Here is a 16,572-nt window from a genome sequence, read left to right on the forward strand (position 1 = left end):
AGACCTGTGAAATGTTCGGGTGTGGCTGTGTGTGTGCCCGGGATCTGTCTCATCCCGGGCTGCCACACACGACTAGGGGGCTGAAGCCCGGTGAGTTCAATGGGTGTTGCGCGCCTGATGTCAGCCCAAATAAACGGCACCTGGCTTCGACAGCCAGCATCCATTGAGGCACAGGCACCCGGAACCGTAGCAGGGGTGTGGGAGGAGCGGCCTCAGTCCTTTTCTACCTCACTCCCCCCGGGATCAGCGCAGAGGACACCGGCCGCAGAGGCCTACACCCCCTCCCTTTCGGCACTGGCGTAACGAAAAGTGAGGGGGCCTCCATGAACGGTACCCCGCTTCCCGCTGCCGTGATCTCGCGGCCCCGCCCCCTTTTCTTCCGTGTCCTCCCCGCCTCCCAGCTGCTCCTCCCTCCCACTTGGCCTTAAATGGAGACCGCGCTGCGCAGGTGAGTGTGACCTGTTCTCAGGACACCCCCGCGCCGCACGGCACCCCAGCTGTGTGTGTGCCCCCTCGCTGCTGCTCATTGTGCCGATCTGCCGTTTTTTCCCTGTTATTTGACTTGTTGTCGTTTTTTGCCCCGGTATTTGCCTTGTTGTCACTCATTGTTTACCCTGCTGTTTCATTTGTTATATTTGTACCTCTGTGTCTAGGGTCTTGCCTCCCCTGGTGAAACCCCCGCTTCCCGCCGCCGTGATCTCGCGGCCCGCCCCCTTTTCTTCCGTGTCCTCCCCGCTCCCGCCTCCCAGCTGCTCCTCCCTCCCACTTCGCCTTAAATGGAGACCGCGCTGACGCGCAGCGGGTGCGCTGATTGTGCGCCAAAGGCGCGCCAAAGGCAAGCCCGTCTGCGCCCGTCCGCGCCTGGACCGCGCCCAGCACCAGAACCCCTGGCCCCAGTCAATGCAAGACCAACCGACGGACCTACGACACCGCCACCCTCAACGCACTCAATGCCGGCCGGAACCCTGCCTGCTACCGAGCCACCCCAAAAAGCACCCACGGGCCCTTCACCTGCCAAGCCTGCCGATTCACCTGCCTCCGAACCTGCACCTTACCCGCCAAGCCGAGCACCAGCAAGAACCACCTCAAGTGCATCTTGCTCAACACCCGCTCCGTCCACAGACACGCCGTGGAACTCTGGAACCTCCTCGACACAACATCACCAGACGTCGCCTTCCTCACGGAAACCTGGATGAACGCCTCCTCAGCCCCCGACAACGCCATCGCCATCCCAGACGGGTACAAGATCACCATGAGGGATCGCGTCAACCAGACCGGAGGAGGCATCGCCATCGTACACAAGAACACCATCCGCATCACGACCAACTCCGACGACACCCTCACCACCGCTGAACACCTCCACTTCCAGATACACACCAACCCCAAGACGACCCTCAGAGGCACCCTCATCTACAGACCCCCAGGACCACGCACACAATTCAGCCCGCACGCCCTCCCCTCCGCCGACTACATCCTCCTAGGGGACTTCAACTTCCACCTGGAGAATAACAACGACACCAACACCACCACCCTGCTGGACAACCTCAACAACCTCGGACTCAAGCAACTGGTGAACACCCCCACCCACTACGCCGGCCACACGCTTGACCCCGTCTTCTCCTCCAGCAAGCACATCTCCTTCAGCCACAACACCGGACTTCACTGGACGGACCACAGCTGCGTCCACTTCAGCTTCAAAAGAACCACGACCCACCACCACCCGCAACAGGCTCCCCGCAGGAGCTGGAACAAGATCACCGACGACCATCTCACCACCCGCCTCAGCCAGAACCCCCCCGCCAGCACAACGGACCCCAACGAAGCAGCCAGCAACCTCACACAGTGGATCACCATCTGCGCTGACTACCTCGCACCACTGAAGACCCATCCCAGCAGACCCGGCAGCAAGAAAGACTCCTGGTTCAGCGATGAACTCAAGAACTCCAAGAAGAACTGCTGCACCCTCGAGAAAGCCTGGAGCAACAACCAGACCACAGACAACATGACTGCCCTCAAGCACGCCACCCGCAAACACCTCCAGCTGATCCGCACCACCAAGAAGACAGCGTTCAAGGAACGACTGGACAACAACGCCCACAACAGCAAGGAACTCTTCAACATCGTCAAAGAGCTCTACAACCCCAGTGCCGGAAACAACGACATCACTCCTTCGCAAGACCTCTGCGACTCCCTCGCCTCGTTTTTCCACAGCAAGATCGCCGACATACACAACAGCTTCGACGCACAGACCACGCACCCTACCACCGAGCCAACACCCCCCACCACCACCCTCTGCGCCTGGACTCCGGTCAGCACCGAAGACACCACCCGCGTGATGAACACCATCCACTCCGGATCACCAACCGACCCCTGCCCCCAGCACGTCTTCAACAAGGCCGACTCCATCATCGCACCCCAACTCCGGGACATCATCAACACCTCCTTCAACACCGCCCCCTTCCGGGAGAGCTGGAAGCACGCCGAGCTCAGCGCCCTCCTGAAGAAACCAACAGCGGACCCCACCGATCTCAAGAACTACCGTCCCATCTCGCTCCTCCCTTTTCCTGCCAAGGTCATCGAGAAAACCGTCAACAGTCAGCTGGCCGCCTTCCTCGAGATGAACGGATCCCTCGACCACTCGCAGTCCGGCTTCCGTGCCAAACACAGCACCGAGACCGCCCTCATCGCAGCCACAGATGACATCAGATCCCTGCTCGACAACGGGGAAACAGCGTCCCTCATTCTCCTGGACCTCTCCGCAGCATTCGACACGGTCTGCCACCGCACCCTAGTGCAGTGCCTCAACAACATCGTAATCCAAGAGAAGGCACTGGAATGGATCATCTCGTTCCTCACCGGAAGAACCCAGAGGGTCCGCCTCCCCCCGTTCAGATCCGAAGCCACCGAAGTCATCTGCGGCGTACCACAAGGATCATCACTCAGCCCCACCCTCTTCAATGTCTACATGAGCCCCCTCGCAGCCATCGCACGCCAACACAACCTAAACATCATCTCCTATGCCGACGACACCCAGCTGATCCTCTCCCTCACAAACGACCCCGCCACCACCAGAACCAACCTACACGAAGGGATGAAAGACGTCACCGAATGGATGAAGAACAGCCGCCTGAAACTGAACTCAGACAAGACGGAAGTCCTCATCCTGGGATCATCACCCTCCGCCTGGGATGACTCCTGGTGGCCGCCTGCCCTGGGCACCGCCCCCAAGCCAACGGACCACGCACGTAACCTGGGCTTCATCCTGGACTCCTCCCTCTCGATGACCAGACAAGTCAACGCCGTCTCGTCGTCATGCTTCAACACCCTGCGTATGCTCAGAAAGATCTTCTGGTGGATCCCCACCAAAACCAGGAAGACGGTCACCCAGGCACTGGTCACCAGCCGACTGGACTATGGGAACACCCTCTACACCAGAACCACAGCCAAACTTCAGAAAAGACTCCAACGCATCCAGAATGCCTCCGCACGACTCATCCTGGACATCCCCCGACACAGCCACATCTCCGGACACCTGAGAGTCCTGCACTGGCTCCCCATCAGCAAGAGGATCACGTTCAGACTCCTCACCCACGCACACAAGGCTCTCCATGACCTGGGACCCAGGTACCTCAACAACCGCCTGACCTTCTACACTCCCACCCGCCAGCTACGTTCCACCAGCCTCGCCCTCGCCGCCATTCCACGCATCCGCAGAGCCACCACCGGAGGAAGATCCTTCTCCTACCTGGCACCCAAGACATGGAACTCCCTCCCCATCCACCTCCGACTGACCCAGGACCACCTTTCCTTCAGGAAGCAACTCAAGACCTGGCTCTTCGAGCAGTAGCAGACCCCCCCCCCCCCCAAGCGCCTTGAGACCCCTCCGGGTGAGTAGCGTGCCATACAAATGCAATGATTGATTGATTGATTAGAGGGGCCCCCTCCGGGCTCAATCAGGAGCTCTCTGGCCAGAGTGCAGTGCCGAGGGGGCCCCTTGGAGCTAGGGCCCCCCCGCACCGCGTGCGCTGCGGGGGCCTGTGTTACGCCCCTGCCTTTCGGACGCTCTCTGCGGTGTCCCCTGTCCTCCTCTGTGTTCCGAGCAGGCTCATGCTGACACGAGGGGACCCCCTCAGCAGATCGCAACTTGGACGAGTACCCCCATGGGACGGCGCAGCAATCAGCGTGCAGCGCCGGGGAAGGTGTCCATAACAAAATTCAATTGCCCCTCGAGGAATCATTTGATCCAATGTAATTGTTCACAACAATGTCACCTTAGTGATCAACAATTAGCTTAAAGCAGGAAACAGTCAACAAATATAACTAGTTAACTGTATCAAAAGACAAGTATTTATTCTTGTATATATATTTTTCTTATTATATTTTTTCTTTATACTTAGGCAACACACACAAAACTGAAAATTACAATGAGTTACAGTCATGTGAAAACACCATTTGCTGAAATTATGGATTTCTGAGATACCACAATATGTGATAAAATCACAGTTATACGTGTACTTTGTATGTATTTCAATTACAGCATATAAGCAAAAATGGTGATACAATGTCGACGTTTCGGTCCTCCTTTGGTCTAAACGATCCGTAGGACCATCATCAGGACGATGTAGTTGCACATGTATCAATCTTATTCATAGCAGTTCGATCCCAAAAGAAAACCGGGATTGGTTACCTCGGCAAAGCTTTTCAGATAAAGTTATTAAGGATTCATAAATCAACAATGACTGAATGAAAGTGAAGGCTTTTCGATCATTGAGATAAAGGACTGGATGCGTCTAGAAGATCGCTCCGTACACTCAGCTACCACGAGACCGAGTCCGGCGGCTGGATGGAGAGTGCGGGGGCGATGAGACGGTTCTGACAGCGCCCCTTACACCTCTGCCCAGCCCTCAGAGCCAACGCTGCCCTGGGGTGTGCTCTTCACCCTCCCTTCAGGCCTTTTTATTAATTCCCGACGACGGACAACTGTCTAAAAGTATGCAAACTCTCAGTCAGGTTGGGGGGGGGAGGAAATGCTACAAGCAGCTGAACAAGCTCAAGGCCACTATTTGCGCGTGAAACGTAAACATTTGGATAAACGTTACCTATGTGCATGGGCGCGTTCGCTCCGGTTCGTTCGCGCTCATACAAAAAAAAGTCTTTTCTCTTTGTAGTCCGTCCCAGATATACCGCTGTGGTAAAAGGTTTATCATCTACTTTATGGGGCCATCTGTTTCGCCCCATAAAGAAGATAAGAAACCTTTTACCACAGCAGTAAGTCAAGCAAGCCGGTCTGAAAGGGACGAGGCTAAAAGAGAAAGAAATATGTCACTGGGACCTCTTTTCCAATGGCTGGCCACCGTTTAGCATGAACGGTGACGCCAGCCAATAGAAAAGAGGGGCGGGGCTTAACCCTCGCTAGTGACAATACTCTAAAACAGAAAATCTCGCGAGCTCGACTGCGTATGTGCGCAGTACGCCACAAGACCTAAAAACGAATCCTCAGATGGTGTGCGTAAGATAACCCCAGGTGCTTCTGGGCTTTCAAGGCAGGGCCTGAGAACGATGGAGTGACCGCGACAAGGGTGGATAAGATTAATAAGAGGGAACTCAGGCTGAATCTATTACAGAGAGCACCCCTGAAGCCATGGTAGAGTTGACAAAGTATCCTACCGGCCTTCAGAGACACCGGCCTGAGAGTGTACCTGGCTGTAGGAGATCAGAGCGAGAATGAGGGAGTGTAGGGGAACAAACAGCCCTTCAGTTTTATTCCGTGGAGTTTGTGTACACGTGTGAGCACTCAGAGCCAATAGTGACACATTTGACTGCACAAATGATGGTGTGGGACTACACACTACAGGGAATCACTTTCAGGAAGTCCTAGGATTTAGGCAGATGCTGTGAATGTGGAACAAGGAGAAAAAGTGATTTGCCCAGCATCACACATTTTGATCAAGTGGGGAAGCCAGGACTAGAACCCAGCCGTCCTATTTGCATTTCTTCACTAATCACATCCTCAGGAGACAAGAGAGGACTGAAGGGGAGGATGTGTTAGTCTTCAGGCAGCTGACAGCATAGAGTGATTTAAATTAAAATAACACTACTGCTTTGCAAGAATGAAAAAAACATGTATTGCTTATGCTGAGACACGTGTCTTGGCTCTCGAGCTATGATCCTCTTTTGCAGGACGTGGCCCTCGTTTTAGCCTTATTTTTTAGTAAACAAAAAAGTGATTTTTCTGCTGCTATGTTATGTTATATGTTTTTTGCACAGTACAAAATGTATCGTGGAGGGTATCCTGGTGATGAAGCAGGTGCTGTAGGGGCGGAGCCAGGGTTGGGTGCGGCTTGGCGATGAGCCAGCTCTTTCGTTTCTTGTGGAATTCAAGTACTGAGAAGGCGGCTCAGATGGGCCGCAGCGGGTTCTTCCAGGCTTTAGGCTAGAGTTAAGAGAAGGCACTGCTGCCGTATCTGGTTCTGAGTATGCGGGGAGTGGCGAGTATGAGTCCGGCTGAGTGGAGGTGTCTGGTAGTTTGTGAAAGTTTATGCCGTTGTTGAGGTACACGGGGCATAAATTGTTAAGCCTAACTAACAGCACTGGAGGGGCGGGGGGCGGAGTCAGGGCTCACTCTTAGGACACCCCAGCCATGGCATGCACCACTCAGGGCTCAGTCCGTCCTGTGGGGGTTCTGTCACTCTGCTTGACCGGGAACTAGTGCAGTCTAATAACCCAAGCCACACCTCACAAGGGTGATGGCAACTGCTGTACTCAATATCTGCAGGAGGAGGTAACCCATAGAAGTACTAACCCACTGGGATGATGAAAAATGCGTTACCCCCACTCTACAGGGATTGCTACCCACAGGATGGTATAGCCCAGGTCCCATCCCACTGGGGCAATGGAAGCTAATGTACTGCCACTCTACATGAGGTGATACCCCTGCAATGGTATAGCCCTGGCAACATCCCACAGGAGCGATGTTAGTTGCACTCTAGTAGAGGGGGGTATCCATGCAATGGTATAGCCCTGGCCCCATCCCACAGGAGCGATGTTAGTTGCACTCTACTAGAGGGGGTATCCATGCAATGGTATAGCCCTGGCCCCATCCCACAGGAGAGATGTTAGTTGCACTCTACTAGAGGGGGTATCCATGCAATGGTATAGCCCTGGCCCCATCCCACAGGAGCGATGTTAGTTGCACTCTACTAGAGGGGGTATCCATGCAATGGTATAGTCCAGGGCCCATCCCACTAGGTCTTAAAGGAACCCTCAGTCTGATGGCCAGAACCCTGTCAACCACACCAGGTGAGGAATGATTTGAACAACGAGTGTGCAAGCAGGAGGGCACTGTTGGTGGGCAGGGAAAGTACTCACCAACACATTTCTCAGCGTGGTTCTGGCTCAGCGCGTTCCCATGGAAACCCTTGCGGCATCTTTGGCAGTGGCTTCCTGCTGTATTGTGTAGGCATTTGAGACAGCTGCCGGACATCGGGTCGCAGTTGCCGACAGCATTAGGGTCGACATTCCCACTGCATTCACACGGGATGCAAGGGCGCATAGGACCACGATTCCCAAAGGGATCCCCAAAAAATCCATCATCACACAATTCACAGCGTCGACCTGAGGAAGGAAACAAAGAAAAACAACACAAAACATGATTCAAACTACTTGAAATGACTGTGTCCTCACTTGATGTCCTTCAAATTTACAATGTCTCCACTAGAGAACCCTGAGGTTCTAAATAGAAAAGGGTGGAATGCGAGATTACTTTTACCGGTCCGCCACACTTCCTCCCAACTTAATATTTGTTCAAATACTGGTGTCATGTTCCAAGCAGTGTGCTCCAAGAAAAGGGACACTTACTCCTGATCCATCAAATGTTGAAAGGTCCAGAGAATTTTTTATCAAAGGAAACTGATTTAATTAACCATTCACAATCCTACTGTACCAGCCATGTGTACATGGCCTAATATTTGTGACACACATGCTAATGGCATGATCAACCAGGTAACCTTATGATATTGTGGTTGAGGGTAGTGCCATTTGTTGGAGCACACCATTCGGAACACCAGACTCGTTTTTGAATTAGAACCCTGAGCTTCACCGCTCCCTTAGTCGATAGCCCTCGTTTTCTTTTCGAATGCCTTCCGCTTCATCGGCTATGTCCACCATGACCCTCAACCCATTTCGTTCTTAGCACAGCTAATTCACGTTTAGGGAGGCTGGTTTTATCACTTCTCTCCTCAAAGGACCAGGGATTTACCACTCAATCCTCAATACTCCTCATCTTCACTGTTTCCTTCCTCAAAAACCTCCCCTTGCACTACTTGGGCTGTTAGTTTCATTCCTTCTATCCTTGTGGGGCCTCAGGTCTCCCACTTTGATCTTACAGGTGCCTCAGCTCTACCATTTCTTTCTTTGTGAGGCCTCAACTGTCCTATGTCTCTCCTTGTGGGGTCTCAGATCTCCCACTTTTATCTTACAGGGGCCTCGGCTTTCCCATTTCCCTCCCTGAGCTACCTGTACAAGCTCTACAGCTTATCTCTTTGAAAACCCTCAACTCTCTCGCTTCTGTCTTTGACAATCCTCAGCTCTATCAATTCTGTCCTCAAGGGATGCTCAAAGTCATGCTTCTAAATTGATCTAATCCACGCTCCTATCTTTTCCCCTGGAGCTAATTGTGGCCGGTGGGGTTGGTGGTGAGGCACTGAATGAAGTTTACGAGTCATGGAATTAGGCGTATGGCTCACTGTCCCTCTACAGGGTCCATGGGTGGGCACCACGCAGTGATACGAATATCACCACAGGAAGAACTTCCATGTGGATTAAAGGAGGGTCAGGTATAAACTGTGTTCTGCTGTCACTACATTTTAAAAGGAGATTATATTTCGCTCCTGTTAGACTTCAAGATGTTGCTTAGAGTGTTTCGCTGCAGGACAGACTCAAGTGGTCTGATGTTGGAAACTTCGTTCGAAGAGCGTGAATGTTCGATCACAGTTACACAAGGTGCTAGTTCCGCATGTGTATTTACGGTTGTTTACCTGTAGAATGGCAGCGTATGAATTAGGTGATGCTTACAAAAATGGTTAATTTTCAATCACTGGTGATCCCAATGAGATCAGACATCATTGATTACCAATACACTAGTGGTCATATGTGAAAGTGCCTTCCATGGGAAGACAGATGATCCATGGCCGTGAGCAAATCTATACAGGGAATCAAGACACTGGCCTACTATCCGGAAGAATTGATTTCCATGTTGTCTGCCTACAGTCTTTCTAAAAGAGGAAATAAACAGTCTATTAGTCAGGAGAGTTCAAGAGTTTACGAGGGTGTGAGGTTGATCAACCCAATAGGTTACACGGTGGAAGGTGAATTATCTTAAATGTTGATGGAAGTAAGGGCTAGATTATCTCAAGAGTTTATAGGGTTTGGGGTAGATTACCTCAAAAGTTTATTAGGTGGGAAGTAGGTTCTCACTGAAGCTTATAGGGGTGGGGGTAGATTCTCTCAAGTCTGTACAAGGGATAGATTATCTCAACAGTTTACAGAGGAGGTGGCTAGATTATCTTGAGTTTGCTTGAGTCGAGGCAGTTTATCTCAACAGTTTACAGGGACAGGGGCTAGGTTATCTCAACTGTTTATGGGATGGAGTTAGATTATCTCGAGAGTCTAAGGGGGTGGGAGGTGGAGTATCTCAAGAGTTTACTGGGTGGTGACTAGATTATATCGAGTTTACAAAGCAGGGGTAGATTATCTCAAGTGTTTATAGGAGTATCTCAGATTGACTTTGAATCCAATACTACTGAGAAGAAGAGGCTGGGATCTGGCTAGCTCGCTGATTAAATGTCTCTATTTGATGAATTCAGCAAATATCACGAAGACGACCTCGCCAGATTTGTTTCTCTGGAAGAGCCTCTCTGCAGTGTTATGCAGGAGGCAATAGGCATGGACCCTGATCAGATACTGAAGTCTAAACTTTTGAGGAAGCCAGGACTGGATCCTACTGTGCCAGAAATTGTTCACCCTATCTCATCGCTGCCAGCCACAGCAAAGATTTTAAAAAAACATGTTTTCACCCAACTGTGAAGAAAAACACAAGTGAAGCATAATCATTGATTTACCACTATTATCTTTCAGGAATCCCTCTATTAGGGTGTAGAATCCCCACCCATCAATGGTGGCATGCTTCTTTATTATCATTAGGTTCCCTAGTCATTGAGAGAAAACATATACTCCGTCTGGATGGGCTCTGGTTTTTTCAGAGATCTTCAAGAACCTACAACATAGGTTTTAGGGAATATAAATAAAAGTCCCTGAAGCGATAACTTGGGCGCATAATTAAGGCTTAAAATCGCCTATAGAAATCCTAGCCTATTTTAATGCAGGTTTCTTTGTTAAATTTGAGCACAAAGTTTGACAAACTTCGAGTCAATAGTAGACTCGCGCCATCCACTTGTCAACATGTTTCAGCACCCCTTATAATCCAGAATGGGTCTGTGGCTTTCTTCAGGACCAAATCCCCATCCCTGATTTCTCGGAAAGATTATTATTATTTTTTTTTAAGTGACCGTGTGTGAGTATCAAATGTAGATTGCTGGACCTCTCCTCTGCTTTTGATACGGTCAAACACAAGAGTTTGCTGGATCTGCTCAGTCTGAGGATGGGTCTTTCAGGATCTGTGCTAAATTGGTTTACCTCCTTTCTTCATAACCGAAAACAACAATTCAAGATTAACAACACTCTTTCCAACCCAGTTCCAGTAAGGATGGGCGTCCCACAAGGATCCTCACTTTCCCCGACATTGTTTAACTTGTTCATGGAGCCGCTCACCGAAATTCTTCAAGCGACTAACGTGCAATATCATATGTACGCTGATGATACACAACTGTATCTCAAGATTAACACCTTAGAAGACATTAAACAGCTTAACTCCACACTCTTGAACACACAAACGTGGTTGACAGAAAATCATCTCAAGCTGAACGCTCTAAAGACTGAATTCCTCCTTATAGCCCCCCCCCGGCAAAAATCCCTTTGATGCAAAACTTAATCAAACATCTCACTGCACTCATCGTGTAACCAACTATTGTGGACTCAGCTAAATCACTGGGAATAAGTCTGGACAGCAATCTCAGCATGCAGAAACATGTCAGCAACGCTACAAAGGGAGCAAACTTCCAATTAAACATTCTAAGGAAGTTGGAGCCATTCTTACCAGTCAACGAATTCAAACAGGCTGTATAAGCGCTAGTTATCCCTCGTGTGGATTATGGTATTGTCTTTCTATGCGGCCTCCCAGAAACAACTACAGCCCCCCTTAGAGCATCAATAAACTCTGCAGCAAGACTCATCACCGGTTCGAAAAGAAGTTCCCACATATCCCCTGACCTAAAATCCCTGAATTGGTTCCCGTTCAAAGCAAGAATTCAGCTAAAAATTTCTTGCATGACACATAAGGCCATACACCACAAGGCACCCATCTATCTCGCACAGAAATTGACAATCTCTGGTGGCTCAAGGTCTTCTAGGAGTGCAGATAACCTGCTTCTGAAACCTCAAAGATTCAATAAAAGAAAAACATATAAACAAACCTTCTCTGGGATGGCGCCTAGGATTTGGAATGCTCTTCCCCCTAAAACCCGATTGAATTCTCCTTTCATATCTTTCAAAAAGGAAGTAAAAGGGATTCTCAAGGCAAAATTTACTTGACCCCCTGAACCTTTTCATCCGAGACTCGCTTTATATGTTCTTGGAACAACTATGATCCCATGCTTTGGTATTTTTACGATTCTTTCTGTGTGTTTTATTTTATTTTATTTATCCCATGCTTGTTGTCTATATTGTGTCTTGCTATTCATTTGTTATAATCATTTTTGTTCATTGTAAAGCGCTCTGATATCCGCAAGGATCTTGTTCGCGCTCTATAAAACCTCTAAAATAAAATTAAATGTAACTTTCACTACACAGGGTTTGTTTTGAATGATGAAACCTGAAAATATAAATAGATAAAACAGTTTTAAGTCCGTATGATCAGGTGCCATAATTACTATATGTGGCACTAAATTCACAGTCAAATGACTTCAATATTATAAAATAGGTCCCTTGGTTTGAATCAACTTATGCACCCCTGTAAATCGCAGCGCATCACACACTCAAAAGTTTAAAATTCCCATATTGTGAATCAACTAAGCAAAAACATGTTACGTCGGAGAATGTGATGTCTCACTATAACATAAATGGGTTAATGCCTCATGGGGGAAGGCAGTCATGATACCTAGAGGTGTCACACATGAGATGAGGAATGAAGCAAATGTCTATTGGTTTAACAAAACTTGTCAAACATTGAATTTCTTCCAAAAGAGGCTGGAGTCACCGTCTCCGTTTCCTCTTATAAGGGTTGGAATAGGGGAATTGTGAAAGGTTTAGGTAGACTTACCTTTTCAAGGGTAGGTATCAAGCTATTAGGCTAACCCTGCCTCTGTGCCTTTGAGTTACTGAGTCCTGGAGAAACACTCTTATTTAAATGAGGCGTGTCCCATTCCACGTTGGTGTGTCCCGTGACCCACGTCAGCGTGACATAAGCATGCATGTATCTGATCAAGAGATGCTGTCCCACAATGCTCTGCCTGATGGAGGTGGGACCAGTGTACCGTGGTGTCTCACATGATGGGAACACATTTTGATCATTTCAACTGCATATAATTGAAACCTGCTCAAGGTTCAGTAAAGCAGCCATAGAGAATCCAGAATCCCACCCCTAGGTTATTTATTTTATTATTTATTTATTTCAAAGGTTTTATATAGCGCTGCTGGACCCAAGAGTATCAGAGCGCTTTACATGGAGGTGAAAATCAACGAATGTGTGTGCGGGAAACAGAAAAACAAAAAGTAAATATACGTAATGAAAGCAAATATACATAATAAAGAAAAAATACATAATGAAGGTGTAATCTGCAGAGCTTGCATTAGTTACCCCAGTATTTGTTGAGAAGAAGTACTTTGAGTTCTTTTTTGAAGAGAGGGTAAGAGGGGTTGCAGCGAAGATCTTTGGGGAGAGAGTTCCAAATTGTAGGAGCGTTGCCAGAGAATGCACGTGATTGGGTCTTTTGACATTTGAGTCTAGGAGGGATAAGGACAAGGGAGTTAGTGCTTCTCAGGGACCTGGAGCATCCTGCTTTGTGTGGTTTGGTTGAAAGGTAAGAAGGGGTGTTTTGGTGGAGAGCTTTGTGTGTGATGCAAGCGATCTTATAGGTGGATCTTCCTTCTATTGGGAGCCAATTGAGGATCTTGAGGGCGGGGGAGATGTGATCAAATTTTTTACAGTCAGAGATGAGTCTCGCAGCTAGATTGAGGACAGATTTGATCGGAGCAAGAGGTTCTCGGTCAAACCATCAGGACCCCCTTTGAATGAACGCTTCCCGTCTTGGACAGGCTGCGTCCCATGCACACGTCGAAGGCCATTAACGCCTTCAAATAGTCTTTTTTGAGGGTCGCGAGTTTCAAGAAGGCACCACTTGGCTGAAGATTATGGTCTGTGTTTGCTTCTGGACTTTGTTACTCACTCACAGCAGAATTGAAGTATAGGCCTAATTTGTCGGTATTTTGTAAAAAAAAAAAAATGAAAAATTGAGGGGCAAATTCGCAAGAACCTCGTTAAAATTATCGCCGCTTTAGCGGCAGGAAACTGACGTTAAGACAGTGATAATTGGCTTGTAATATGCGTTATAGAATTCCAATAGAAGCCCAGTTTAGATGTGTAGGACATCTAACCTGGGCTTCTATTGGAATTCTATAATGCATATTAGCAAGCCCATTATCGCCGTTCCTTGATAATATGCCCCTATATTTTTTCATTTAACTATTTTTGTCGCTATTTTCTCTGGTCTGCCAGTGGCTGTTGAGGTTCGGGATTATGCTTTGCATAAACTCCCAGAATCCCCTCGGTTGATGACGTCACGTGCATAGTTTGCTACGCCTCGGTCTAGTTAAGAAAACAATGCTCTCCCATTCTTTTCAGGAAATCCTTGCAAGCATATCTTTTTAATTAACATCTACGTCAGAGACATCTGTTCAACATTAACAGCAGCGCCAAGAAACCTCTTTCTGTGAATCTTGCACGTAAATTAGATTGAACATAAACAACAATTGTTTAACCAAACAACTTTTCTTTCACTTACTCCATAGCTCACTCGAAGGACGCTCACGTGCCTTTTCTGCCCGCACGCTTTACACAAATAACATTAGTGCCTCGGTAACCACATGTAGTCTTCTGGGTGTAGCTCTGTTTTTTAGATTAATAAATAGTTTATTTGGTGTTTTGCAAGTCACCAAGACCCTATGTTTTTGATTCCAAAGAAGTGATGCTTGTGCAATGGTGAATTCCATAGACATGATTAATGCCCCTCAAGAACTTCCGACCCATCTCCCTTCTCCCGTTCCCAGCAAAGATCATCGAGAAGGCCGTCAAAAAACAACTGACCCGCTTCCTAGAGGAAAACAGCATCCTAGACCCGTCCCAGTCCGGGTTCCGCAGCAACCACAGCACCGAAACTGCCCTCATCGCCGCCACCGATGACATCAGGACCCGCCCTGCTAGACAACGGAAAAACCGGGCCCTCATCCTCCAGGACCTGTCAGCCGCTTTCCACACGGTCTGCCATGGCACACTTTGAACACCCCTCCACGACGCCAGAATGCAAGAGAAGGCCCTCGACTGGACCACTTCCTTCCTCTCCGGCAGAACACAGAGCGTCCACCTCCCCCTTCCGCTCCGTAGCCACCAAGATCATCTGCGGCGTACCCCAGGGCTCATCCCTCAGCCCAACGTTGTTCTACATGGCACCACTCACACGCGTTGCCCAACTGCATGACCTCAACATCATCTCTTACGCCGATGACGCCCAGCTGATTCTCTCCCTCACAAGGGATCCCCCACAACACCAAAACCAACCTCCACGAAGGAATGAAGACCATCGCCGACTGGATGAAGAACAGCAGACTTAAGCTGAACTCAGACAAGATGGAGGTCCTCGTCCTCAGTTCCACCCCCTCGGCCTGGGACGACTCCTAGTGGCCGACTGCTCTAGGAACAGCTCCGACACCCACCGACCACGCACGCAACCTATGGGTCATCCTCGACTCAACCCTCTCCATGATGAAGCAAGTCAACGCCGTCTCCTCCTCCTGCTTCACACCCTCTGCATGCTCCGCAGGATCTACAAGTGGATCCCCACCGAAACGAGAAGTACGGTCACCCAGGCCCTCGTCAGCAGCAGACTGGACTACGGAAACGCCCTCTAAGCAGGAGCCTCGGCCAAACCCCTGAAGTGACTCCAACGCATCCAGAACGCCTCCACATGCCTGATCCGCGACATCCCTTGCTGCAACCACATCCCACCCCACCTGAGAGACCTGCACTAGCTCCCTGACGACAAGAGGATAACTTTCAAGCTCCTCACCCACGCACACAAGGCACTCCACAACACTGGACCAGCATACCTCAACAGCCGACTCAGCTTCTACACCCCCACCCGCCAGCTCCTCTCCGCCGACCACGCCCTCGCCGCTGTCCCCTGCATCCAAAGAGTGACCGCCGGCGGCAGATCATTCTCCCACCTCGCCGACAAGACATGGAACACCTTCCCCATCCGCCTACGGCAGACCCAAGATGCACTGACCTTCAGAAGACTCCTCAAGACCTGGCTCTTTGAACAGTAGCAGCTTCCCCCCCTCCTTAGCGCCTTGAGACCGTCACGGGTTTGTAGCACACTTTACAAATGCTATGATTGATTGATTGATTGCCCCACACTCCGACAAACATAGCTCGTCTCTGCTTGTGGGGGTCTGCTGGCTGTTCTTCGAGGAGGCAGGAGAGAGCCCAGGGTCCCAGAGCTTCAGTCACCCTTGTCACCTATGAGGCAGCACATGGGGCTATTTGGCCCCGCGGTGAGCAACAAATGTGTTCTGCATAACATCCTTCAGACGTCACTGCATGGGGTATGTGCACACACAAGGACACTGCATGAGGTATGTGCACACACAGGCATTGCATGGGGTATGTACACACACAAGGTCACTGCATGGGATACGATCAAGCACAAGGTCACTGCATGGGATATGTGCACACACAAGGTCACTGTATGGGGTACAAGCACATAGAAGGTCAATGTATGGGATATGTGCACACACAAGGTCACTGAATGGGTTATGTGCACACACAAGGTCACTGTAGGGGATACAAGCACACACAAGGTCACTGCATGGGATGCAAGCATACAGAAGGTCACTGCATGGAATACACGCAAGCACACTGTCACTGCATGGAAAAGGTGTACACACAAGGTCACTGCGTGGTACACGTTCACACACTAGGTCACTACATGGGGTATGTGCACACACAAGGTCACTGTATGGGATACGAGCATAGGATACGTGTATACACAAGGTCACTGTATGGGATATGAGCACACACAAGGTCACTGCATGGGATACAAGCACACACAAGGTCACTGCATGGGATACAAGCACACACAAGATCACTGCATGGGGTACGAGCAAGCACAAGGTCACTGCATG

The 16,572-nt window shown here is 49.6% G+C and overlaps 1 protein-coding gene across 1 annotated transcript in view; it reads right to left on the minus strand.

Moving 5' to 3' along the window:
• The window catches only part of LAMC3 (laminin subunit gamma 3), a 702,649-nt gene that overhangs the window by 110,754 nt on the left and 575,323 nt on the right, over nt 1-16,572 (minus strand). The window contains exon 14 of the mRNA XM_078646208.1: nt 7,369-7,614. Within this exon, the coding sequence (XP_078502334.1) occupies nt 7,369-7,614 (246 nt within the window). The remainder of the gene's footprint in view (nt 1-7,368; nt 7,615-16,572) is intronic.

The sequence above is a fragment of the Lissotriton helveticus genome, chromosome 5_1 (assembly GCF_964261635.1).
Source record: "Lissotriton helveticus chromosome 5_1, aLisHel1.1, whole genome shotgun sequence".
NCBI classification, from domain to species: Eukaryota; Metazoa; Chordata; class Amphibia; order Caudata; family Salamandridae; genus Lissotriton; species Lissotriton helveticus.